We start from the raw sequence: 27,067 nt of genomic DNA on the forward strand, positions 1-27,067 counted from the left end.
GCAAACATCGTTTAATGACTTAATGGCTTATCTGGGGAAAAAAAAATACAACAACAGCTTAAAACCACATACTTTAGCTCAGTACCGCACAAAGTTACTCCCCTTTCAAGAGATGGAGTTATAGCGTTATAGCAGAGCAATGCAGTCAGGGTGAATTACCTACAACCCCCCCCCCCCCCCCCCCCCCCCAAAAAAAAAACAATACAAGGTCAAGGTCAACATTCACTTTAATATTCCGACAGACCTTAAATATTAAAGTGGATATTGACATGAGCACATCAATTATACACAGTCAATACAAAGTTTATGTGTGCACATAATTTCCATTGTTCCTCGTGGGAAACCAACTGTCACATAAACAAAATGGGACTTAATCTAGACTTAATACAGCTGGAACAGCCTGTATGACAGAGGAATGTTCATGGCTAAACATGGGTTGTAAAGGCTTCAGTCTATGTGTAGGCACCTAAATAACTGGCGACCATTATAGAGAGTCCACCTATTTTCTTTATCGTAATGTATATTTAATGTTGCCATTTTAACTATAGTTGTGATTTACAAGAAGATGTGCAGATGTTTGTGATTTACAAGAGGGTTTGTCAGCTCAAACTGCAGACTAATCTTGACCAAATTCTTCGCCACTTTTATTATATGGCAAAGGATTATGTAGACCATACATTGCATGACTTGGAACTGCGTTTGTGAGCAGTGTACATATGGCTTAATTACTTGGCCTATTATCAGCAGTTAGGAGAACAACTTCCCAGTCTTTAGTGACTTTTTTATATGCCTGCATTGTGAGAACGAACTTTGTGCTGACGTGTTGAGTTCAAATAGGGCATAATCACAAGTAAAGAACTAAGTAGACAGAAGAGACTTCTAGTGTGTGTGTGAGATCCATGATGTCTGTGATCCATGAGTGATCCATGATGTCTTTATTTACCTGTGGACAGATAAGATAGATTTGGAGCACAGAGAGCACTGGCAGAGATGAACAACCAACTTCCCATTATTGTTTCATCACTATCTTGAGTGTCTCTCTCTCTCTCTCTCTCTCTCTCTCTCTCTCTCTCTCTCTCTCTCTCTCTCTCTCTCTCTCTCTCTCTCACTGGTTTTCCTCATGCAACCACACTGTGTGTGTAACATTGGTTTACTTATTTCACTTTCATTTAGTTCATTTCCGTTTGTTTTTTGTATCATTATTAGTACTACCACTCTTCCTGATGTTATTGGTGCTGCTAAATACAACATACTGATATTTCAAAAAATGTCGCTGTACATATGTACATTCATGGCTGGCGCTTGACTGCCTGTTGGTTCAGTCCCTACTTCTTCCTGAGCACACGTTGGACCTCTCACATTCACACGTAACACCGAATGCGAGAGATGGGGGAGCCGGCTTAAGAAGAGGTCCTGGGGCACATGTGAATACAAATATTCTCACCTCATCGATATATTAGATCGCACTTGTGGATTAAACTGCTGTTGGTACTTCATAGGAATTGAATCGGTAAGGACACTCAAAAGTCCTTCGCTTCAGACTATAGTTATACCGAATAGAACGGTTAGACGAGCGGCACGTTTCCTCGGGGCATATTGTAACAGACTAGCATATAACATCGCAGTGTTTGTTTGTTTTTTGTAGACTATAAATAATGAATATGGTGTAACTGTTCGTAATTTTCCTTTAGTGTTTTCAGCAGAGGTTACACTCACTGGAGTTTTTACATGGCACAAATTCGGTTATTTTTAAATGCGAATTCTTAACGTAATTGTGTCACACCTAACAAATTCGTAGTTTTTTATCACAAGTTAACAGGCAATCTTTAATAATCATACTGATTGATTGTATTTATATTTAATAGAAAGTAATATATTTGGTCTGCAATACCCATTTCATTCTATAAATTAATCAAACAATACTACATGTAAATTTAAATGAAAGTTCTAATACTAATTGTTATGTAGGGCTGATTTTTATTAAGAGTTATAATAAAACAAAAGTTGTGCGTTATACTGACACAAACTAAAAGTGCTGGACTATACAGTTAGGGCCAGTGTTTAATGCTCTTTCCAGAATTCAAATTGCCTATGTTTATCCTGATATTCCGGAAATGGAGAGTCTTTTGATGAGGTAAGTCTCACTGAGGTGTATTACATGCATAATGTGATATTTGCACAGTTCAGTATGGCATTGAAAAGCAAAAGCTCTTAGCTGGAGGGTTAGACTGTCAGATTTTAAAGGGTTTATTCTTCCTCTTTGGCACAGAGCATCACCTTTCCCAAAGACTTGTTAAGGCCATATTAAGTACTGTTTGTACTGATTGTCTGTCGTATTGGGATTAAATGCACATTACTGGAAGGAAGGCCCTACTAATCCATGGGTGGTACCTCACCCATTAATGCCAAAAGCTACAAAAGATCTGAGTTAGCCTGCTCCCAAGTAGACCTCTCACACTGTCACCTCTCCGAGCTGCCAGGCCTTACTGGGTGCTAACTGGGGCTTCAAACCACCTCATTTGCTTCTAATTACTGAGCCAGCACAAACCTGCTGGATGCAAATGGTCATGTAATGGCAGCACTCTGGGCGTTGCCTTCTGCTGCTGCTAACTCCATTGGAGCAAGTTTTCATCATCCCAGTGCATGTTTGCAGCACAGCAAATACATGCAGGGAAGGGTGAGAAACCAAGATAGCTGGGCCACTGACACCTCTCACATTTGTGTCCGGTGTCACTGGACAAGCCCTGAGCGGGGCTGCACACAGAGCATTGCTGTAATGAGAGCAGAGTGAAACAGGAACGTCATAGCAGAATGAGGAAGTGGGCTTTTGATTTGCCTTTATTCTACTCCAGTAACCTTCCAGTCATATGGGAAGCTCTAAGTGCAAGTGTCTGAGTGCAGCTCGAACATGTGATATGATAAAAAAAACAAAACAGGTAATGCAAGAGTGTGGTTGAGTTGCAGGGTCATGTTCCTTTCGTCGCTATGCATGCTGTCACTGGGGAACACCAGAGGAGCTCTTGATTACAGCAATCCTTTTATTTGTGAAAGCCCCTTTGGCCGGATTCACACCAATTTCCTGATCAATGGCTGCTCATGGTGTTCTAAGCTTCCAGGAGGTTTTCCCTCAAGGTGAGAGATGCTGAGGCTCCTCTCCAGTTTTCCTTTTGAAAAACAGAGCTTCACCCATCACATGGGCTTTCCCTCCATGGAGTGGATATGGGAAGTCATTGAGGGATTATTTTTCCAAATTGCGTTCTTCCTGGAACTCTTATTTAGGAACGTTGAATACTCTTGTATGTGGGCCCAGGCTGGTGGTACATCAGTTAGTCATTACATTAAAGAGGAACGTCTTGGCAGCAGGAAGTTGCAGCCTGTGTGCTTAACTTTTGTTGTGAACGTTATTGTAGATTTAGATTTGAGTGGAGATCAACACCAGATATGGCCTGGGAAGCCCACACCCAAAGTTTGTGTTATATAATATCTAACAGACTACTTCTTTATCCCTATTTATTACATTTCTACATAGGTGCAGAGCCAGTGTCAACACAGAGGTGCCATAAAACATGCGACCTATTGAATGTTGGCTCTGTCAGTTTCCTTTCATGCAGCCTTAGAGGCTGTAGTTTGACGTTTCGTGTAGTTAGCTTATATAATTTACCTGAGTAGTGTCAGTAGCCTCTGTATTGTGTTTCCTGTTGCAGCAGGACTACTGTTGCCCCGTTTTCATCTGATCAGCCATCAGTGGGGTCATGAGGTCCACATCTTGTGCAGACCTCTGTAGCTTCACTCTGCTTATACAAAAGGAGCCCCAGTGAAACTATGCCTTAACGAAACAGCATATTAGATACTGCAGTACTTAAGACCATCAACAAAACAATAGGTGTTTATTTATTTATTCAACATGTCATATTTCAGTATTCATTGTGTTTAACTTAGGCTTACTTCCACAGGTTTTCCTCATTAAATAAAATATTGTGTATTTATTAGTGCCCTAATAATGCTTTTGTCTGCATCCAAGATGGGACACACTTGTCCACAGTCTGTGACTAATAGAAGAAAAAAAAAAGTATGTAAAAAGTATGCCATTCACTTCTGGTGATCTGAAAATTGTTACTGGAGAAATGAAAAAGATGTGAGCCTGTCTGCAAACCAGCTACAGTGATTAGAACTTTTATATGTGTGAACAAGACTGAACTTGTGAGATAAAAAAAAAAGGTGTGTGTGTTTGAGAGAAGCAAGAGAGAAAGAGAGGCATTTATGCTTTATGCTTATGAATCTGACTGCCCCAGTGCATCATAGTACAAAACGTTCTCATCACATTGGTGTCATTTTTACATTCTCTCAGAAAGTAACATTCATCTCAATGCTATAATGCTTTTTTGGTAAACGGGACCGGGGACATCATAGATGGCTTCTTAACTCATTTAAGATTCCAGGGCAATTTTCACTGCTAGGGACAGACTTCATTGCTGATGCGCTTTTTTGAAGGACAGAGAAGTTCTAGTCTGAAAAACAGAACTGGTCAATGACTGTTGGAAACTCGCGATGATGTGACATTTTTTTCAAAAACTGTGACGTTAAGTGCAATGCTGCATGTGGATGGTCTGGATATGCTCACTGCATCAACGAGAACATCGCGCTGCTCTCGAAAAGGCGGTGTCGTAGTGTCAGACACCATGCGCTTTCGTTTCACACCTTCTTCTAGTGTTGATGCTCTGAGATCCGACGCCATGCACTTTCGGTTCACGCCTTCTGCATGTGGTAGTGTTGATACTGCCCATTCGATACCATGAGCAATTGTTTCATTACATCCACTGGCTTCTCCTTTTGCTCTTACATGAAACGCACGGCCCTTGTCAAGCCATTCAGAAATGTTAATTCCGAAGTAACCGTTCATTCATATTTGTTGGATGTTGGAGAAATTATTTGGTTGGTAAACCACAAAAAACGGCAGTCAGTGGAGCGCGCGTGACAATGTCATATGCGAAGCGCCGCCGTGTTGCAGTGCCCCTGTCGTATTTGCTGTGCTTGTATCTGTTGGTATTTCTGTGTGGCAGAATTTACTGCTTGCTAACTGTGAATGAGTGAGTGGGTCACAGTCCTGTTGCATGAGATGCCTGGCATCTAAACATCACCATTTAACAGAGTTACTGTGACAGCTACGTTTTAAAATCTACAATACATTCAAAACTCGAATATTTAGTTCCTCACTGTGTGTGTGTCCTGCTTCTCTACAGGCTTCATCATGGGCTGTGTGGGCACCAAATCACCGCAGGATTCGGGCGGCAAAGAGGTGGGCAGTGACGTCACAGGGAACAGCAGCCAGACAGCACACTACGTCAAGGACCCCACCAGCAAGGCCGTGAGTGCACTTCCAGAACAGGCTGAAATAGAAAGGTTGCAAAAAGAAGAAGTTTTTAGGGACATTTTCTTAACCTTGCACCTTTCTCAAAAGTTGCTGATTGCATATTGAAGCAGCCATTATTTTGCAAGATCACTGGGCTACTTCGGCACATTCAGCTTTCATGAGAATGCTTCCTCTTTGCTAGTAGTGTGTCAGTAGATCTGATCACTGAAGGAGACTGGTCTACTTATAAACCTGCACATTCATTAATTCTACAACAAATCAGTTACATAATAGTGAGTATGCTTTAAATAATCATAATAAGCTTTATTTATATAGCACCTTTCACACATAAATGCAGCTCAAAGGGCTTCATAGAGGATTAAAAAGCAAAAGAATTTTTAAAAATGGGATAAATTCAAATAACATTACATGAACCTAAAAGTGGGGGGGGGGGGGGGAAATTAAAATAAACAATAGTAATAATAGTAATAAAAACAACAGCAATTATATTATAAATTTTAAATAAATTAAAATGAAACCAAAAATGTAATTTAAAAAAACGCTAATTAAAAAAACAATGCTAAGATATTACAAACAAAATCATGAAAAACAAAGTCAGTAAAAATGTTTTCAGTTGCTTCTTGAAATGATGTCCTGATGTTGCCTGTCTAATCTCGCTTGGTAAATTGTTCCACTTTTTGGTGCATGAAATAAAAAGGCTCCCTCACCACTTCTATTCTTAAGCTTTGGCTGTCTAAACAAGCCTACATCATATAACCTTAACCACCAATTTGGTACATCCAGGGACAGGCAGTCTGTTATGTATGCATGTGATGCTTTAAAAACCAGTAGTAGTACTTAAAAATCTGTCCTAAATGAGACTGGTGGTAGCCAGAGACTGGAAGCCAGTGTCATGAAGCTAGAATTGATGTGATGCGTTCTCTCTTACATGTTGCTGTTAGCACTCTGGCTACAGCGTTCTGGACAGGTTGTATCTTGGTAATCCTTTTGGAAAACCAGTCAATGGCACGTTACAGTAGTCAAGTCATGAGAAAAGAAAAGCATGCAAACATCTCTTAGCATCATGCAGACTAATATATAGCTTAAGACAAGCAATATATAAAAAGTTTTAAAGCGTTTTAAAAAGGCAGTTTGAGTAACATTGTTAATGTGTGCTCTAAAACAATGGTAGTACTATTACCGAAACTAGTTTGTGTTTTCATCTAGTTGTGATAGGATTCCCCCTAATAAAAATCAACATATGCTGTTGCACAGAAGGAAAAAAAAAGCAAAAATAATACCCTATGTATACATGACATTAATCTCTGGCTGGAATTGCATGCATTCAGTGAGCACATCAAAACTATACCTCTGATTCAGTAAGAAATCAGACACACAACCTCAAATGTTTAACCTTTATGGCAGCTGGGTATTAGCAGGAAATGGTCTGTCCCAGCTGCCATCAAGCATTTCAACAACATGCAAGAGGTCTGCAGAAATCATATATGAACATGAACATACTGTATGTTGGTTATAATAAAAATATCCATTATCCAGTGACGTTTTCATATTTATTAAATGCAAAACCATGACATGATCATACAGATCTTGTACTTTGAAACAATGGTTTTATATAACGGTCCATGCATGTTGTGAGCTTCAACTTGACTATAAAATGTTGGTCCTAATCTGCATATTTATATGTATTGTATATGGCGTGTGAGACTCTTTTGGGGATTTCAGAGACCGTTAGCGTATGCGCAGTAGCAGGGAACGGAGCAGCGTGCTCTGTTTGCATCCTGTGTGTGCTCTCAGCGTCTCTATTGCAGGACCTTGTGGGGACGCAATATGTACATATACATATGTGGCCATATGTAGCCTGAGGACAAACTTGCTTTCCAGTGTGTGTGACAAGGGTCTTTGTGGAATGCTGCTCTACTTCAGCACTGAGATCACGAGGGCAAAAGTAAAAGTCTAATTGGACAATCGGAAAGAGGGCCTGGCTGTGGCTGTGAGAGCCTTCCGGAACCTCGGTCACCTGATCTGCAAGCAAATTAGAAGTGCCCATGTGTTCCAGGAAGTCTGGGCCAGGCAAGCTGAGGCACACACCCAAGTGAGATAGGGCAGTCAAGCATGCTCAATAGACTATTTCACCTTTTCTTTCCTACTGAGGAAATTCGCTTGAAGTTCCACGTCTAGAGGACTTACAGTAGTCAATTATGAGGAGAGGTATTTTCCTGTCACACAAATGGATGACATATTCTTTTAATTATGTTTTGCATAAAGTATGTTTTGTAGGAAAACTGAAGCTAAGACATGAATTTGTTCCTAAGGTAGACTCTGGGATGCTTTAGATGTGACACTACATTTTCCTTGTAGGAGGATAGAAAGATGTATGTTTGGCACAGTGGGAGTGCGGTATCATAACATCTGCCAGGCCCAAATCATGCAACACCTGTTGTGCCATATTATGTAACATACTAGTGCTGTAGCATGTAACATCCGCCAGTGGTGTATCATCTATGATCTGGGACCTTTATGCTGTTTGACCTTTTTATGGCATTTTTCATATGAATTCTTAGCACCCTAACTACCACTTCACCTAACTTGTTACATCAGACAGTTTGAGGCTGGAAGCTGGGGAATACTAAAACTATGTGTCTCTGGAAGTCTGTATGGCAGTTTCCTTTGAATTCAGGAAACGCTGAATATTGCTGTTGCCGTTTAATTTGTACCTCATATTTTGCATCACATATCCATTTATACAACTTTGAACACAAAGCAAAAATTGATCTTTAAAATATCGTGGCATCTTCACAAAATGTAATTTTGCCCAGTGTTATCTACAATTTGGGTCTTCTTCCAAGCACTATAGCAGTTTGCTGCATAGAATAAATATGTGTTTAAAATTTAAGTGTGTTGATGGAGATTAAAAATACAAGCCTGAACTATTTGATGAGTTCTGTGTTTCAATTTTTATGCCCAAGTTTTATGCCAAAACAGTAAATAGGTGAATGAGTGTTGGCCGTCACCATAATTCCTGTAGTTGTTTTAATAGTAATTCCTCAGACATGCCGCAGCACATGTGTACCGATCTAACAGAAAGGTGATCATGCATATTCAGACGTTTGCTGGCATGGTATTTAATTTGTATTATTTCAGTTATTTAATTATATTGCTGTTATGAATGCTAGATCCCATTAACCTTTAGTTGTGTGAGCAAATGGAAAATAGCAGTAAAATTGTTTCTCTTCCTCTCCACAGAACAGAACCAACTCTAACCCCCCTGCCTCTAGCACAGATGGTGAGAGAGATTTTCCACTCAAGAAAAGCTATATGAAAAACATTCTGCTGGTTTAACTGCTGTCTCCTGTGTTGCTTGAGAGCTGTTCTGTGGTAATCCTGATAAAAATTTGTCTCCTAAGAGTTGCCTTAATTAGAGACTTGCAGAAAAAACAGCACACAAATTCACAACATATGAGCATGTGGTTATCTGATTTATGAGGTATAGTCAGCTTTAATTTCCATTGATGCTTACTGATGGCTCTAAAAGGCTTGCTGCTTATAAAAAGGAAGTTGCTGTTAAGGTTAAGGTTTGTACTGCTGAGCTATTAATAAAATTGTTTCCTACTCTGGTAATTTGCAAAATATATGTGCACACAAACCTCAGCCACTTTTTATTTCATGATCTTGGGGCTAAATTCAGTTCCTGTTTGTCACCTGACTGAGGTTCATAAACATTTACATTTGTGCTATCTATCGGTAAGTTAGCTTCTAGTTTTACTTGGACATTTGTGAAAATTGCTGATTTTCACAGAAAATGGATGACGGCATCAATCAGTTGTAAGTGGAACCAAGTAGATGAAATTTTCCCATGCTCCTCAGGTGTAGAGAACATTGCCATTGCCCTTTATGACTATGAAGCCCTGCATGATGGAGACCTGGGCTTCAGAAAAGGAGAGAAGTTAAAAATTTTACAGGAGTGAGTGTCACCTACACCCACCCCTCCCACTCCACCACACACACATACACACACGCACATACTGACATGCACATGTCCTCACCCACAAACATACCCACACACAGATACATTCACTCACACTTGCATGCACACACACACACACTCTCTCTATCTCTCTCTCTGTCACACACACACGCGCGCGTGCACACAGAACATTACCTAGATTTCAGTTAATACATGAATAATTCTCACTTTCTTCTCATTTTCTCTCCCTGTAGATCAGGAGAATGGTGGAAGGCAATGTGTCTGAGCAATGGTGTGGAGGGCTACATCCCCAGTAACTATGTAGCTAAAGACACCCTTCAAACTGAAGAGTGAGTAAACAGTGTGGACACCGTTAAGTACAATACAGCATCACAGTCCTTGAGATCTTGTTCCTACAGATTTTCCACCCTCCCTTTACCTAGGAGTCAGGTGTAATGACATGACCAACCAGTTATGTTCAGTCAACTACCAGTGACCTCAAAATTCAAGACTGGACTTTTGAAGGCCAGATTTGAATATGTAGACACAGACACAATACATACAGAAAATCTCAAGACTAAGGAAACTGTTACGTTGAATACAACCCAATTACAATATTAGTTATTATTATTTGTAGAATTTGGACAATATGTTGATGATTTTCAGTGTGGATATTAACAATAATTTCATGACCAGCTTTAGGCCAGAGGGAAATGGTGAGGTTCAGTGAGTGTGATGTCTTTCAGGTGGTTCTTCAAAGGAGTCAGCAGAAAAGATGCTGAAAGACAACTGCTGGCCCCGGGCAATAAAATGGGCTCCTTCATGATCCGGGACAGTGAGACCACCAAAGGTGAGCTCACTGGCCCCTAGATAAAGAAAGTGGAACATATAATTGTACTTAACTGAAGTTTAGATTCCTTTTGGTTTCTGAAACCAGAGTAAGAAAAAAAACAAAACTGCCACTTCGTCTTTCTGTAACAAGATAAAGATTAAGTGAAATGCAGTGAAAGGTTCTTCTATATCACTTTTAAAGTTTCTTGTAATTACTGAGTAAACTGTGGATAATTTTGTCATCAAGGCTGTCTCCCTAATCCAAATTTTGATGCAAACTTTACTTGAAGTGTAAATTAACAGAGGCTTACGTGGGTCTAAACTACTGTGTTACTGCTGCTTGGCTGTTGGTCTATTCCAATCACAATACACAAAGTGTAATAGCCCTGCCTCAATTACAATGTAATTTGATCAGTCCTGAAATGACATCCAGTACACATCCTGTGTCCACAGGAAGCTATTCACTGTCTGTGAGGGACTCCGACCATCAGTCAGGCGACACGGTGAAGCATTACAAGATCCGTACACTGGACAACGGCGGCTTCTACATCTCCCCTCGGATCACATTCAGCACCCTGCAGGAGCTGGTTGCCCATTACAAGAGTAAGGCACAGTCTGAGCTAAATGTGACACATACACATACACACACACACACACACACACACCCACACACACACACATACACACACACACACACACACAAACACTGGGCTTTATCACTCTTTTTTTCTCTCTCTCCATGTACATTGATATGAATACCACTACATCTCTGTATGTGTCAGAAGGAGAGGGCTTTATTTATATATATATATATATATATATATATATATATATATATATATATATATATATATATATATATATATATATATATAATACACACATATACATATACATACACACGCGTCCTGCACCTTCATGTAGTTCCATCTCTATGCTCAAAACCACAAAGACACATTACAATCGAAAAAATTAACAGTATGAACTTTTTTCCTTGTCAGTTTGTTAAGTAGATTTAACAATTTAACAAAGGGCTGAAAAGCATATTGAATTCTTGAAAAGTTAGCTATAAGCTAGCTTCAGCGGCAGTGTTACTGAGACCTGCAAGAAAATAACTTTTGAAAGCTTGGAAGGCTTGCGTTTTTTTTTTTTTACAACCATGGGAGTTGCCCATCGACCGAGGGGGCAGGGTAGTAAACACAACATAGTAATGTGCGAAAGCGAGCTCTTTACTCCCTGCTGGCTAATCGCTGCAATGCGTTTCTGCCCTTGTCTCCACAGAGCAGGGAGATGGCCTGTGTCAGGCTCTCACTATCTCATGCATCAGTGCCAAACCCCAGAAGCCATGGGAGAAGGACGCTTGGGAGATCCCCCGCGAGTCCCTCAAGCTGGACAAACGGCTGGGTGCCGGCCAGTTTGGAGAGGTCTGGATGGGTAAGGCCCGTGTGCTGCTTCCTCTAAATAGCATTTTGTCCCACGATGACGTAGACTGGTACCTCTTGACCCGTCAGGTGCTCCATGGGCTTTGTTTGTAGATGCAGGGCGTGTTCTAGAAGGTTCATTGCATCGGTTCGCCCTCTCCCTTTCAGCCACATACAACAAGCACACCAAGGTGGCAGTGAAGACCATGAAACCAGGCAGTATGTCTGTGGAGGCTTTCCTGATGGAAGCGAACCTCATGAAGACCCTTCAACATGACAAGCTGGTTCGCCTCAACGCCGTTGTTACCAAGGAGGAACCTATATACATTATCACAGAGTTCATGGAGAAAGGTCTGTGTGTGGTGTGTGTGTGTGTGTGTGTGTGTGTGCATGTGTGTGTGTGTGTGTGCGTGCGTGCGTGCGTGTGTGTGTGTGTGTGTGTGTGTGTGTGTGTGTGTGTGTGAGAGAGAGAGAGAGAGAGAGAGAGAGAGAGAGAGAGAGAGAGAGAGAGAGAGAGAACACCAATATAGTACTTTCTGGATATAAGCAATATGGACCCGGAGCTATTGAAATTAAAATGTTCAAGTTCAAGTTCAAGTTCGGTTTATTCATCACATACATAGTCATACACAGTATAACGTGCAGTGAAATGGTGGAGAGTGCTCTGTCCAAACTGAGGAAAAGAAAACAGGGGTGCATAGAGAAAAATATATATATGCAGATAAATATATATATTCTATGTATTCTATGTATAATGGAATATTGAAATATGAAGTAAATGTTAACTTATTATATATGTTATATATAACTTATATAAGTTATATATATATAGTATATTATATAAGTATAGAGTATATAATATATGTTATATTACATTAGTATATTATATATAAGTTATTATAAATCATAACTAATATATTGAAGCTATTGACATTTCTGTATTTCCATAGGTAGTTTACTGGACTTCATCAAGAGTGATGAAGGCAATCGTCTCCAGCTGCCCAAGTTGATAGACTTCTCCGCACAGGTGAGTCTGATGGAGGAGAGGCCTTTCCATCCTGCCAGCGCTGTGTGTGTATTTGTGTGTGTGTGTAACAACATGTGCAATGGTATTCACCTTTGATGCACAAAGCAGGTTTGTCCTGTTAGTGTTTGAATTTCAATATTCAAAACAACAGGCAGCTCTGCATGTGTGTTTGTGTGTGTCCAACAGTCCATCAGGAATGTGCAGCCGTATGAGTATATTTGGGGAAGCCATAAAATGATTACATTTTATGCTTACAATAAGTTCAACAATATTTACTTCCTTTAGCTAATATTGAATTCATTGTTATCAGAATTGCTCTTTTATGTACAAAAAGCGGCAGAGTCTTTCTGCTATACTAGGAATTTATGCCAAAATATTAACTAATTATTAACTTATTATAAATTCATTTGAAATTATTAGAAATTATTAACTAAATAATTATTATAAATGAATCATTATTTACAAAAGACAAAGAGAAAAACATCAGAGAATCTAAATCTACCGCCTCAGGGACATCCTAGTCCAGACACTCCACAAAGCCTGAACCACCTGTAGTTGATATCTAAAAAAAGGCGGATGGCTTTTTAGAGGGGTCGATAGAGTACATGACAACCCAAACATGCCTGTTAAACATGAACAGGGCAAGGGTCCGGTTCTTTCTGATCAGGAAGCCCGTCCCTTCCCACTGCAAAGAGAGGACATCATGAATTTATGATGCTGTGAACAATGTTTTTGCATAATGTCCACAACATGCAAAGATGACCCCACCTTTGCACTAGAAGGGACTGAATGCTCCTTCCCCTGCCCTGCCTCCAGACAGCTGAAGGCATGGCGTACATCGAACGAAGGAACTACATCCACAGAGACCTGCGTGCTGCCAACATCCTGGTCAATAAGAGTCTGGTGTGCAAAATTGCTGACTTTGGTCTTGCCCGCATCATAGAGGACAATGAATATACTGCAAGAGAAGGTAAGTCTTTCCACAGCTCTTGAAGAAGAACACTGACCAAACGCGCACACTTATCAGTCATGAAATGCCTGCTTGATGGGCTGATTGATCCTGCATTGCTGAACCTTTCGAACTGCCAAACCTCACAGTGACCAGAAGAGGACAGTATATCTCATTCTCAGTATTCTCCCATGTAAGGTGCCAAGTTCCCTATTAAGTGGACAGCACCAGAGGCCATCAACTATGGCTCCTTCACCATCAAATCAGACGTGTGGTCCTTCGGCATTTTGCTCACTGAGATCATCAGCTACGGCCGCACTCCTTACCCTGGTGAGGTCACGCCCCTTCCCCAAAGAATACAAGCACAAGACCCTTTCCAATACTAGAAAGGTAGAGGTAGCTGTGGAATGGCCCTTTAACGTCCAGTGTTACTGTGTGCATTTCTGTCGTATCCAGGCATGACGAACCCAGAGGTGATCCGCTCTCTGGAGAGGGGTTACCGCATGCAGCGCTTGGACTCCTGCCCCCAGGAGCTGTATGACATCATGCTGGAGTGCTGGAAGAACAAGCCTGAAGACCGGCCCACCTTTGAGTACCTGCAGAGCGTACTGGAGGACTTCTACACGGCTACAGAGAGCCAATACCAACAACAACCCTGAGACACACACACGTGCACACACACATAGAGTACTGCCTTAAGTTAGGCAAATATAACAAGCACACATGCGCATTTACATCCATGAAACAGTCTAAATGCGTCCTGTCAATGAATGATGATGTGTTTTATGAGAGTTTTATAAGAACTTTATCCTTTCACCTTATACTGAGTGTTGCATGTGGTTACACAAAATGGTCAAAAGATACAAATGATGTGTGAGGCAAAGGTTATAGAGTTATTTTTTTAATATTTTAGTGTGTTTTGTTGTATTTCTGTTTTAACATATTTGTCATTTCTTTGTAAGTTTTACATTTTACATTTAAAAAGTCTTGTATCATTCTTTAATATCTGTGATGAGATAAATAAAGTGAATCGCATAGTAATTTGGACCATTGGTATGGTAATCAAGTAAACATACTCAGCCTATATTAGGTTCAAACAACTAAAAGGGTTCCTGGTCAGCAAACTTTAAAACTTTTCTATCTGGTTGTCACTAGATTCTAAGGGTAACTGAAAATCTCTCTCGTGTTGAGGAAACATTTTCTCTGTGTCATACTAGCTTTCACATTGTAGGTGATTTTAAATTCAGTAACTATATTGCTTCACTGTACCTCTCTGAATTCATGCTGTATTTCTGATGGTTCCCTGAATTTTGACTGAATGTTTTGACTGAAAGCATGATATCTTTAAATTCAGATACCTGTTTGAATGTCTGTGCAATAAGGGATTGTGTGATCATGTTTTACAAATCTTTCCTGAGATTTTAAATCAGTTTAATTTATTTTAGTAATTGGTTTGTTGTTGGGATTCTGTGTTGTCAGAATGTCTGGCATACTGTATTTTATTTGTTATTAGAATTTTGGTGATCTTATTCGTATCATGCTTGTTCTAAAATAAAGTGCTTAAAGAAATTAAAATAAGGAACAGATCATTTAAACTGGAGGTACAATCAAAAAAGATCAAATTAGTAGATACAACAAATAAATTAAGACAAAAAATTAAAAAATCAAAATGATATATATATTTTTTAATTTAGGTATAATGTATGTCTATTAAATTTTATTTGAAATTATGTTCTATGTATCTCTCTGGATGGCCAATGTTATAGGTCTATGAATCTTAGGGGCAATATCAAGTTCCAGTAAATATCTATTTTTATATTTAGTGTTTCAGAGAAGTACTCCATAAACCGATAAGTCATATGATAATTATTTTCCTTAACATATTTTAATCTCAATGGTACTTACAACAGAAAAATCTGGAACTTAATTTAGCTATGTGAAGTGCTCTTTAACAAAAATAAAGAATGTCGCCCCCCCCCCCCCCCAAAAAAAACAGGGAAATCCAACGGAAGCTTTGATCAATTTTATTCCATTACTATGAAGCAAGAACAACGTCTTACATGCCATCGTCAGTGGTCACGGGAAACCACCTTACACCCTACTCACCTTTTATAGGCTGTAACAGATTGGGCTTCACTTGTGCAGGCTGTGTCTTAAATGTCTTAAAGAGACAGTAGCAACAATATATAAATATAATGAAATAGAAAAGGAAAATACAACAATAACAACAAGCGTTAAAAAGATTTATTAACAAATGGCCACGTATCCTATTGGAGCTTGGTGCTAAACTCGAATTTTATACTATGTGATGCTATATGGCTGAATAAAGAATATAGAACTATCCATCAATATTTAGTTAAATATGAAAATATTATGATGCAAAAGAATTCACTGCCGTTCTTATCAATATCACAGAGCTGTCAATAGCTTTCCAGCAAAGCAGCGGGTTCCTTTTGCGACACGTTCCAGTTGCAGTCCAACATAAAGGTTGCAGCGCCACCTAGTGTTGACAGTAGTTTAATCTGTCTGTCGTAATTATTGGCTGGTCAAAGTTTCGTTGACCAGCCAATAAGTTGTTTAATAGAAGTTTACATATATAGAATGCATTAAATCTTTAATCGTGGTCCTAACTATTTTGGGGTTTATCAGATAACCTTGTTTGTGTTCTAATTACCATGCTGTTGAAAGAGTCAATGCGTTTGAACGGGTTATTGGGTTATTTAACAAAGTGACAGGTAGGCTACTAAACACCGGAAAAACAGAAAAGTATAAAAGTTGTTTTACGCAGCATAAAACGCGACATAATGCAATGCAGCGTATCACCAAATTAGGATATTCTTATAAATAGTTATGCAAAGTTATAGTGTTTTACGGTTTAATAACACATGATAAATCCTACAGCTAACGTTTCTTCCCTTGCCGGCTTGCTTACGAAGCTGAGACACGTTTCCGGTGATGTCTCGAATGACACGTGTATTCAAGATGGCGGCCGCGATGGTGAGTTCAAATGATAACTCTGTTTTGAATTTTTAATTGTTGTGTCGATTCACGTAAATCAAATCTCAGACCCACCATAACACGGTGTTGTTTTGCCTTTAGTTAGACGTCTGGCTGTTAACACTATAAGTTTTAATTTCCCAGTATTTACAGCGTTTGCCGTGTAAAGTAGCTGGTTAGCAAGCGAGATTACTGGCTAGCATGCTAACAGTTCCTACTCCTCTAGGAATGCTAACGCCAGCTGATTTGTAAAGATAGCTATCTTAGCTAATTGGTCAAGTCACTACATAGCTATCAGGCTAATGACTGTGGACTGATCTCGGGAAAGGGCGATGCCTCTTTTTAAAATTTCTTGCAGGTTCTTGTTACTTGTGAAACGCCACAGGCGATGTTGCTAACTAGCTCGCTATTTTGTGGTGATCAGCGTTTGGCGTTGAGCCGATGACAGTTAAGTTGCCTCGTGCAACCTAGCTAGCTAAGCTGACAGAAGGTCACACAAACGGTTTTCTAACACTTTTAACTGGTGTCGCAAAGGGTATCGGTATTTTACGGAGTAAATTCACTGTGTATTCACTAAAAATGGCTTTCTAGCTATTAAAATATTTTCTACTCATGACATTTAGTGAAACGATGTGAAACTTTTATTCACATAGACGAGGCTCCTGTAAATACTCTGTTCTTGTTTGTTTTTCCACTGGAATAAATTACAGGTCTTTTACAATCAGCTGCTTTCGTACAAACGTTTTGTTTTCCCATTACCAGCTTGTAGCAAATTTGTAACTGAATGGAGTAAAAATCGAAGAGTCTTCCTGAACTTTATAAACGCTGACTGTTGTTGTTGTTGTTTTTTGTTATTAAACAGCTAAACAGCACTGCAATTTGATACCACTTCCTCGTGGCTTTGCATTTGTTCTGCAGGAAACGTGGGTATTGTTGCTGCTCTCCGTAATGCCTTTGGTCAAGCCTTTCTATGTGCCTGGTGTAGCACCCATGGATTTCCATCAGAATGATCCTGTGGAGATCAAGGTGTGGCTCACCATCTGTGAACCTTTCCCAAAGTATTGTTGCTTCAGATCAGTGCTCAACTATAGCCTATTTCTACACTTAATTTATGATCCGCTTGAGCCTACCTTCAGCTGCACATCTCTGTTAAATGGTGGAATTGCAGATCTTCTTGCTGCCAAAATGACCAGTTTGTTTTGCAGCAGAGTCAAGCCATAGCCACGATAAAGCCTTATCCTAAAGCTCTTTGCCGTCTGTGCTGTAGGCCTAAACCTCTGTGCAGTGTAATGCTGAATGTCTTTGACTCTTTGTTTTATGTAGGCAGTGAAGCTGACCAGTTCTAGGACCCAGCTTCCTTATGAGTACTACTCGCTCCCTTTCTGCCAGCCGACCAACATCGTCTACAAGGCAGAGAACCTGGGTAAGTCGCATCCCTCTGAACTCCAGGGTTGTGTTGGTCATATCTGTCGGAAACCGCATCCCAAAAACAAGAAAGAAACCATATGTGTTTTGCCACACAATTGCGCCTAATAGTCTTGACGCTTGCTTTCCCTCCTCGGGGCGACCACGGTGGCATTTATGCGGCCCAGGCGAGGTCCTCCGTGGTGACCGCATCGTCAACACGCCCTACCAGGTGTGGATGAACCAGGACAAAAAGTGCGAGTTGGTGTGCGGGAAGGTGAACGAGCCCACCAAGTTCACTATGGCCAACAGCAAGTTGATTGCCGAGCGCATCCAGGAGGAGTACTATGTTCACCTGTGAGTCCTGCTCCCGCCCTACTGGCTTATTGGCACCAGCCTGCCAGCTCTGTAGTTATGTATTGTAACAGATGGGATACATCCAATGGGAGGTGGAGGAAGAGTGTCTTTTTCATTCTTTACAGGCAAAGTGACTTTGAATACTTTTATCTGGTTTGTAAAACCTTCTGGAATAGAACTTACTACTTCTTACAGACATTATAATTTAATGGCAGTGATGGCTCAGTGGTTAATGTATTTGACTTGCAATCAGAAGTTGCTAGTTCAAGCCTCACTGCTGCCAAGTGCCACTGTTGGGCCCCCTGAGCAAGACCCTTAATTCTCAATTGCTTATGACTCCGTCATAATTGTAACTCGCTTTGGATAAAAAACATAAGCTAAATGCCATAAATATAAAGCTACTATATGTAGTTTAATCATCCTTGTTGCATTGAACAGATCATCTGTCTGTATCTGCCAAATAAGAAGTTTATCATTTAGAAGTTTGTAACATTTACCAGCATTCTAGCCACTGTCCATGGTAATTAAATGGATAGGTTTAACTGGGTGATGCAAATGTCCAGTATTGCAGACAACCTTCCCGTGGCCACAAGGCTAGAGTATTACCCAAACAGAGAGGCAGCCACAGACGAGGAGCAGAAGAAAGATGCCATGAAGGATGTCCAGTTTGAGCATGGCTACAGGCTAGGCTTCACTGACAGCAACAAGGTAATAACAGGTTTGCTCTCAGTTGTCTGTCCTAGATGTGCATGTAACCTGTGGACACAAGGTTGGACATCTCCAAATATTTACTCAGAATGCAGTCTGTACTGCAGATCGTTTTCCTTAAATTGTATCTATGGAGATGGGTAGCCAAAAAGTATCTGCCACATTAACCTTTCTCACATTGCTTTCATTGTTGAGAAGACTCTTATTTAAATACCCCCACCATCCCCGGTGAATGTTGTTGCATTCTTATCAGTTGTGAGGACAACTGTTGTACTGTGTTGTCTGTGGTTTTGGGTGACTAATGCTACTGGCTGCTCCATTTCTGGTTTTTGAGAGCTTGTTGGATGCGAAGCACCTTACAGACCTGGCTGGCAAACTCACTCGCACACGTTTAACATGTGAAAATATTTGCACAAGAGGGCGCCGTTGCCACTCAGATTTGGGCACTGTGTATGAATGGTGACACTGGGTGTTTTTGAACTAATGATTTGTTATGGACAGTGTGAGGGTGGTGACATGTTCCTCTTACTGCTTGTGAACCAGTACAGGCCTTCAAAACATTATTATTATTTTTTTGCCATTTTCTTTTCAACCAAGCATTTCTTGCTGACCCGGATGACTTTTGAGAACTGCTGATGTTTGGGTGGGTGACTGAACACACTTGGAAGCATAGAAGCTTGCCGTGTCATTTTAACAGTAACTGGTTAATCCCTGTCTTATTCAGTCTGATACTTTTAAGGGCGTTATTATTATGCAGCCAAATTTTGTATTTATTTACATCCAACCTTTTAAGGGTTGCTATGCAGTGGAGCGTTCTGAAAGTAGATGAATACCTTTAATAAGTGCTGTGTACTTTCTTGCCCCACTCCTTGCAGTACTACTTGCACAACCACCTGTCCTTCATCCTGTACTACCACAAAGAGAAGGTGGAGGAGGAGGAAGAACACAATTACCGCGTCGTCCGCTTTGAGGTGATTCCACAGAGCGTCGGGCTAGAGGGTAAGTCCTTCCATCTCCAGCTCGGCCTGCTCACCAAGACTCTCCTCTCGCTCTTTACTCTCCACCTCCCGGGAAAGACTAAGACAAATATCTGCAGAGTTCCCTGCTTCCAACGTACTGGAGGTACAGGAGGTCTGGTTGGTGAAACTCTGCGGCGAATCCCGATCGACTCGTGAATAATAAATCACGCGGTGCTGCAACTGAAATAATGGCCTTGCTGTGAATGCGGTTTTGCCGCCTGGCCTGTGGCTCTCACCTGTGATGGGATGGCTTAATAAATGAGCATGCCATTTACATCTTTTCCCCCTCCAGACCTGAAGGGCGATGGGGCCAGCGGGTGCACTCTGCCCGAGGCCAGTGGCTCTGCCCTGCAGGAGATTGACCCAAACAAGGAGAACAGCGTGATCTTTACCTACTCCGTGCACTGGGAGGTGAGCTAGTGCACCCATGAGTTGATTCTCCCTCCCCCCATTTCCCCCCCGCCTTTTATCTGTGCTGTCGTCTTTTGCGTAGGAGAGCCAGGTGAAGTGGGCGTCACGCTGGGACACGTACCTCACCATGAGCGACGTGCAGATTCACTGGTTCTCCATAGTCAACTCTGTGGTGGTCGTCTTTTTCCTGTCAGGTACGACACTCTCTCACCACTCAGCACCACTCACATTTGGCAAGCACTGACATTAGGAGTTAATGTGATGCAAGTACAGTTAAGGTCAGTGATGTTCAAATGATGTATATGTCACTGTTTTTGTTTTGACTTGGTGGGATGGATGAGGCCAAGCAACTTGGCCTGGGTCACGTGGGTTGGTTGGCTTCTTTGTTGACTACTTCAGTGTTCTAGAAGGACGTCAGCGTTACACACAGTCAGGTTTTCCAATAATTTTTCATCATTAATAGTCATTTGTAAAAACGACTTGGAAAGAGTACCACCTTTTTGACCACTTGTTAGACTTTTGGCATGTCAATATCATCAAACATTTTCTTGTTGAATTTTGTGTTATGACATGTATGATGCACCAGAGCAAAGCACTATCTTTAGAAAAAAACGAATATCCTCACTCAAAACTGCTTATAAAGTTTGAAAAAGAATGTAGTGTCACTAAACGGATCTGCATCTGTGGTATGTTTGGGCTATCTTGTTGTACATGCCTTGGCTGTTTTTAGTCCAGCTGAAAATAGTGTTAGGTTCTAGTTATATGAATAGAACATTTACAATATCTGACATTTGTTAGGTAGGATATAGCATATAGCAGAGGACTTCCCTACAGCAGACGTTGGAGACATAGGCAAGCCTGAGCAAGCCTGCAACCCCCCTGGTGTGTGGCAGTGCCAGCCATCACTGTATGAACATGGGGAAAACCGCGAGGTGTCCAGTTCCTCTCAAGCATCTAGTTCTGCTAGAACATCTCTGCAGAGTACGGAGTCGAGTGTCGGAGGTGTTGGATTCAGTTAGGCGCCCAATTTAAAGCGGTTCAGCTTATGTTTGAATCACCCTCCCATCTTGCATGGAGCTGTTTGAATTCGATTTAAATTCTGCCACAGTAGTTGCTGGTGACACTGAAACGGAACCTGGGGTTCAAATGGGCAGTTTGGGACTGGAGGATGTTCTAGAATGTCCTGCTGTCCCTTGAGCCCACACGGCTGTGGTTCTTGTCTTGCTGTACCATGAGCCCACACAGCTGTGGTTCGTGTCCCCAGGTATCCTGAGCATGATCATCATCCGAACCCTAAGGAAAGACATAGCCAACTACAACAGGGAAGATGACATCGTAAGAGAACCCTCTCGAACCTGAGGCCACATCTTGTGGGCCTCTTCTGTTTGTGTGAAGCCATTCCTGGGGCATCCTGTCTCTCCCTCACCCTCTCCTGCACCTTCTCTCTGGCCCAGGAGGATACTATGGAGGAGTCCGGCTGGAAGAACGTTCACGGAGACGTCTTCCGCCCACCCCAGTATCCCATGATCCTCAGTTCCCTGCTGGGGTCGGGGATCCAGCTCTTTTGCATGGTGCTCATTGTTATATGTGAGTAGGACATTGCCTCTCATTAATGTAGAAAATTGCTGTTGCCTTAATAGCCAAGGGAACTGTAATAACCCATTTTGCGTGTGTGTCTTAGTTGTGGCCATGCTGGGCATGTTGTCTCCATCCAGTCGGGGGGCCCTGATGACTACTGCTTGCTTCCTCTTTATGTTTATGGGGTAAGATGAATATATGTGGATGAGCCTGTGTGTGCAGGGAGGTGCATGCTTGTGTGGTGGTGGTGTTTTTGAAGATATAATTTAAGTACTTAGGACAACAGTTTGGCCTTTGACTGTTTCACTTGGCTTATTTATTGCAAACTAGTGGAAAATATTTTTTTCAGCCTCTTAAAGTTAAAACACTATAGTATTGGCAATAGACAAGTGTTCTAATTAGTTGATATCGGATGTTTGTCATTAAGCGGCAACTGCAATCCACGTGCTTGTATTAAATTAGATGCCACTAGACAAACCACTAGAACTAAATGAAGTAAATGTTAGTATATTCTGGAGTAATACATGTTAACTATCAGCTGAGTAAAATTTTGTTTGCTTTTATTTTGTCATTGTTAAATAATAAAATGAAAGTTCTTGGTCGTGGACCTGTAAGTAAGAGTGTGTGTGTGTGTGGGTGTGTGTGTGTGGGTGTGTGTGTGTGTGTGGATGTGTGTGTGTGTGTGCATGGGGTGTGTGTGTGTGGGTGTGTGTGTGGGTGTGGGTGTGTGTGTGTGGGTGTGTGTGTGTGGGTGTGTGTGTGTGGGTGTGTGTGTGTGGGTGTGTGTGTGTGGGTGTGTGTGTGTGGGTGTGGGTGTGTGGGTGTGGGTGTGTGTGTGTGTGGGTGTGTGTGTGGGGTCTTCCCATGTTTATCCGGACAGCGTGTTTGGAGGATACTTTGCTGGTAGACTATACCGCACTCTGAAAGGCCACCGATGGAGGAAAGGGGCTTTCTGGGTGAGTATCACCTGGAGAGGGGCAGGGCAGAAATGTTGCCATGGTTTCCACTTGGCAGTTCCATTACTGAAGATTGCAGACTGCTATGCAGGATTATCTTGCACACCAGGGAGTCAATGGCTGTGGATCATTTGAATGATCTTCCATATTAGAAAATGGCTGTGCATGTTTCACCTGTGACTGCGTCACCCGTAGCTGTAGGTGGTTTAACCTGGTTTACTGGTCTTCTCTTGGCCTCTTAACTGATAGCGTTGATACTGCTGCTCGCTGTTATAGCTTATTACCTGCACTACAGCCTTTTGGAAATTGTACCAGATTTTGTGTGTGTCTTTGTGTGTACGTATATGCGTGTGTGCTGGGGCGTGTGTGGCCTCTCCATATCCGTAGACTGCAACTCTGTATCCTGGTGTGGTGTTTGGCATCTGTTTTGTGCTGAACTGCTTCATCTGGGGGGAGCACTCCTCTGGAGCTGTGAGTAACCACACAGATTCTCGTCCTCGCCTCCTTCACACACCAATTGCAGAGACTCATCTTCACAGTTTAACAGGAAAGGCTGGTGTAAATGTCATGGCTGCCTCCCCCCAGGTGCCCTTCACCACCATGCTGGCACTGCTATGCATGTGGTTCGGGATCTCCATGCCCCTGGTCTACCTGGGCTACTATTTTGGCTTCCGCAAGCAGCCCTACGACAACCCGGTGCGCACCAACCAGATTCCCCGGCAGGTGCCTGAGCAGCGCTGGTACATGAACAAGTTCGTGGGGTGAGTTCTTCAGCGTCACAGCACTGCTGAGTGGCCTTATACTCCCCACAGGACTGTACAGAGACTCACACTGTGTGTGTCTGTCTCTGTCTCTCTCTCTCTCTAGGATCCTGATGGCTGGCATCCTCCCATTCGGTGCCATGTTCATCGAGCTCTTCTTCATCTTCAGCGTAAGTCAGAGCTCCCACACCTCAGCGTGTCCCGGCCGGAGAACGTGGGAGCTATCAATTCTCATCTAACCGAGATGTGTTGTTCCCCCTCCAGGCCATCTGGGAGAACCAGTTCTATTATCTCTTCGGCTTTCTCTTTCTGGTCTTCATCATCCTAGTGGTTTCCTGTTCACAGATCAGCATAGTCATGGTCTATTTCCAGCTCTGCGCAGAGGTGCGTCTGGGTGGGATATGGGGACATTCTGTGTCTTTTGATGGTTGCAGATCTCAACTGTTAGTGTAAGCAACACACAAGGTGACATGTGTAAACAAGGTTTGTAAACATGACCTTGAGCTGTGACCTGTTGAGGCTGTGAGCCAGTGTCTCAAGCCTGTTAGGTGTGTTTCTGCAGTGGAGTAGCTGACTGTTGCCTTTGAACTGTGTATGAACTACACTGGTGTCTCATGTCACCATTTACATTTGGCATGATTCATAACACCATTAACCATATTTTAAAAGTGTCTGATGGTGCCTTTTGCTGTCCACAGGACTACCGGTGGTGGTGGAGGACTTTCCTAGTTTCAGGAGGCTCCGCCTTCTACGTGCTCGTCTATGCCGTTTTCTACTTTGTCAATAAGGTGACTCTCCACAGCAAAGCTCATCAAAGGTTACCTGTAACGGTTTTATACGCGCCAGTTTGTTTAATTTATACCTCGTTTACACACACACACACACACGCGCGCGCACGCTTGAGCTGTGGCATGTTTCCCACTGTGACTGATCTCTAGAGCTCAAAGCAGCAGTGGTTATTTTTTATTCTGCTAGCCCTACAAATAGCTGTGACACTTTTAGTTGTGCAGGCTCATAATGTGGCCAGGCTTCATTAATAATCTACAATGAAGTTTCTTGTGCATGCCATGGTTACACGCTTGCACCTCCAGCATACAAACGTGTTTGGAAATAGACCCTGCCAAGAGCCTTGTAGTGCTATATGGTTTGTTTTATGTTTGCTATACACTTTGTGGTCTTATTTTTTTCAAATGTTAATTGCTTGAACAAAAGCATGCATGTTAGACCTTAACAGTATTTCAAAGATAGACAACAAACTTGCACATATTAGCCCACTCACGTTTTTATGCTCTGTCCTTTCCCAGCTGGACATCGTGGAGTTCATTCCCTCCTTGCTGTACTTCGGCTACACGGCCCTGATGGTCTTGTCCTTCTGGCTTCTCACGGGGACGATCGGCTTCTACGCAGCCTACATGTTCATCCGCAAAATATACGCCGCCGTCAAAATCGACTGAGCCGAAGGCATCCATTTTGCTTTTGTTATCTTTCTTCTTTTGACTTCCTTTCTAACGTTTTACCTTCTGGTTTGCCGAGCAAGCACTGATGTAAGGGTGTGCGTGCGTGTGTGTGTGAGACTGTACAGTGAGAAGGGTTATGCGCAGCAGTGCCCCCTGTTGGCTGGAGGAGAAAATGGACAGGTGGTTTGTGCACAGACTAATCAGCCACGTCTCCTTGTTCCCCTCATGCAGTCTCGCCTACACTGAGCCAGATCTCATCATTATGGACTCTAAACATGATTCAATGTTTTTTTTTTTGTTTTTTGTTTTTTTCCTGAATTGAATTCTGGAGCTCTTGTTGCACATACCACATGGGCCAAAGCTTGTTGTGATTTGATTTTTTTTTTGTGGTTGGGCGGGGGTGGGTGGCTTTTTTGGAATAAGGATAAGAAGTGTGGCATCAGGAGATGGGCAGTATGGTGAAGTAGTGTATCATTTTACAGATGACATGTAATCTTTTAATACTGTGTATTTAATTTGAACCTGTTCCCATACCTTTGGTTCAAACCCTAATATTTGTTGTACAGGTGTGTGTGTGTGTGTGTGTGTGTGCGTGCGCGTGAGTGTGCGCGCACATGTGCTTGTGTGCATGCTTGCACGTGTGTGTGTGTGTGTGTGCGCACGCGTGCACGTGTGTGTACAGCATGCTGGAGGAGGGGTAATCAGTCTATGGTTGTTACAGTAATGAGCAGATACTAAAATCATGTGTTGATACTTGAGACAAAAAATGGAGATAAAAAGAAAACCACAACTTTGTTCTACTGGTGTTTTCCCTATACAGTCATGGATAGTTTCCCAAACCCAGGGCACCACTGACAATAATCTCTTATAAGAGCGTAAACCTGTTCTTATTCAGCACAACAAAGTTTGGTGAAGCATTTAACAGTGTGTCTCAGGTAAACTAATATCCTACGCGTTCCACTACATGTCAAGACAGCCATTTTGCAGTGCATTTCGGTCTGCCTGTGGGATACACAACATCGCAGTGTAAGAGTCCATACTGTCATTTTCCTTTTCTTTTTTGTGTTTTCTGTCTCAATTTCTAATATTCTTTTTCTGGGGGGTCTTTTCAAGGCTCAAGAGCTTTGAGTAGCGTCTGACGGCTTCCGTGTTCGGTGTTGCTGTCACAGCAGAGCACAACCTGAGGTGCGTAGAGCATGGCGGTGCTGAGGAAGCCCCCTGCTCCCAACTCCAGCGTCTGCTCCAGGAGCGTTTATAGGCAGGGCAGTAGCGGTATTTAAAAAACAAAAAAAACAAAAAAAAAACAACCCACATGGGCCGGGCCTCTTTTTTGTGCATTGGTGAACACTGATTCTTCATGATTGAGATTACCAGTGAAATTTAGCTTCTTAGTGTACTCCCACTCACGTTGGGGGGGCGGGGTGTTTGGTACATGGGCCCCATCGCCACTTTCTTGCTGATTTGACCACCGATTCTGATGGTGGCTGGACTCCTGGCTTGCATTGCCACAGATGTGGTGGATCTTTGTTGAAGGCTTCTTCATCACAGAATGAAGTATGGATTTTTAATTGGAGGTCTTGGTGAACACAGCATAGTTACAACTAGCCGATCATATAGTTCCTCCCCCCCCCCCCCCCCCCCCTTAATACATGCCTCATCTCACTAGGTGTCCTTGGTGATCTGGCTGGAGAGCTAATGTTAGCAGGATTTTCTTAGAGATGTTTTATCTGTCTGTTGCTGGAAGCAAGGACTATTTTAAGAAAAAAATATTTTCTAAAGGCATACTTTTTCGTGTGTGTGTGTGTGTGTGTGTGTGAGAGAGAGAAAGAAAGAAGGCATGTGTCTGCAGTGGATGT

At 42.0% G+C, this 27,067-nt stretch overlaps 2 protein-coding genes across 2 annotated transcripts; both read left to right on the forward strand.

Annotated features, from left to right (window-relative positions):
• Nucleotides 1–1,205: 1,205 nt before the first annotated feature.
• hck (HCK proto-oncogene, Src family tyrosine kinase) lies at nucleotides 1,206–15,196 on the forward strand. Its single transcript, XM_027006998.2, has 13 exons — nucleotides 1,206–1,510; nucleotides 5,241–5,365; nucleotides 8,615–8,654; nucleotides 9,236–9,332; nucleotides 9,590–9,685; nucleotides 10,082–10,185; nucleotides 10,620–10,769; nucleotides 11,448–11,600; nucleotides 11,756–11,938; nucleotides 12,538–12,614; nucleotides 13,431–13,584; nucleotides 13,762–13,893; nucleotides 14,020–15,196. The coding sequence occupies exons 2-13, from the start codon at nucleotides 5,249–5,251 to the stop codon at nucleotides 14,220–14,222; spliced, it is 1,506 nt and encodes a 501-aa protein (XP_026862799.1). The 5' UTR covers nucleotides 1,206–1,510; nucleotides 5,241–5,248; the 3' UTR covers nucleotides 14,223–15,196.
• Nucleotides 15,197–16,494: 1,298 nt separating this feature from the next.
• On the forward strand, nucleotides 16,495–26,495 carry tm9sf4 (transmembrane 9 superfamily protein member 4). The gene is made up of 18 exons (XM_027006979.2): nucleotides 16,495–16,560; nucleotides 17,479–17,586; nucleotides 17,884–17,983; nucleotides 18,153–18,321; nucleotides 18,885–19,029; nucleotides 19,905–20,028; nucleotides 20,341–20,459; nucleotides 20,542–20,653; nucleotides 21,724–21,794; nucleotides 21,914–22,046; nucleotides 22,141–22,222; nucleotides 22,918–22,993; nucleotides 23,381–23,464; nucleotides 23,579–23,754; nucleotides 23,861–23,924; nucleotides 24,019–24,138; nucleotides 24,453–24,542; nucleotides 25,059–26,495. Exons 1-18 carry the CDS (start codon nucleotides 16,519–16,521, stop codon nucleotides 25,206–25,208), a joined length of 1,965 nt encoding a protein of 654 aa, XP_026862780.2. The 5' UTR covers nucleotides 16,495–16,518; the 3' UTR covers nucleotides 25,209–26,495.
• The last annotated feature ends 572 nt before the right edge of the window (nucleotides 26,496–27,067 follow it).

Source organism: Electrophorus electricus, chromosome 24 (genome assembly GCF_013358815.1).
Source record: "Electrophorus electricus isolate fEleEle1 chromosome 24, fEleEle1.pri, whole genome shotgun sequence".
Classification (NCBI taxonomy): domain Eukaryota; kingdom Metazoa; phylum Chordata; class Actinopteri; order Gymnotiformes; family Gymnotidae; genus Electrophorus; species Electrophorus electricus.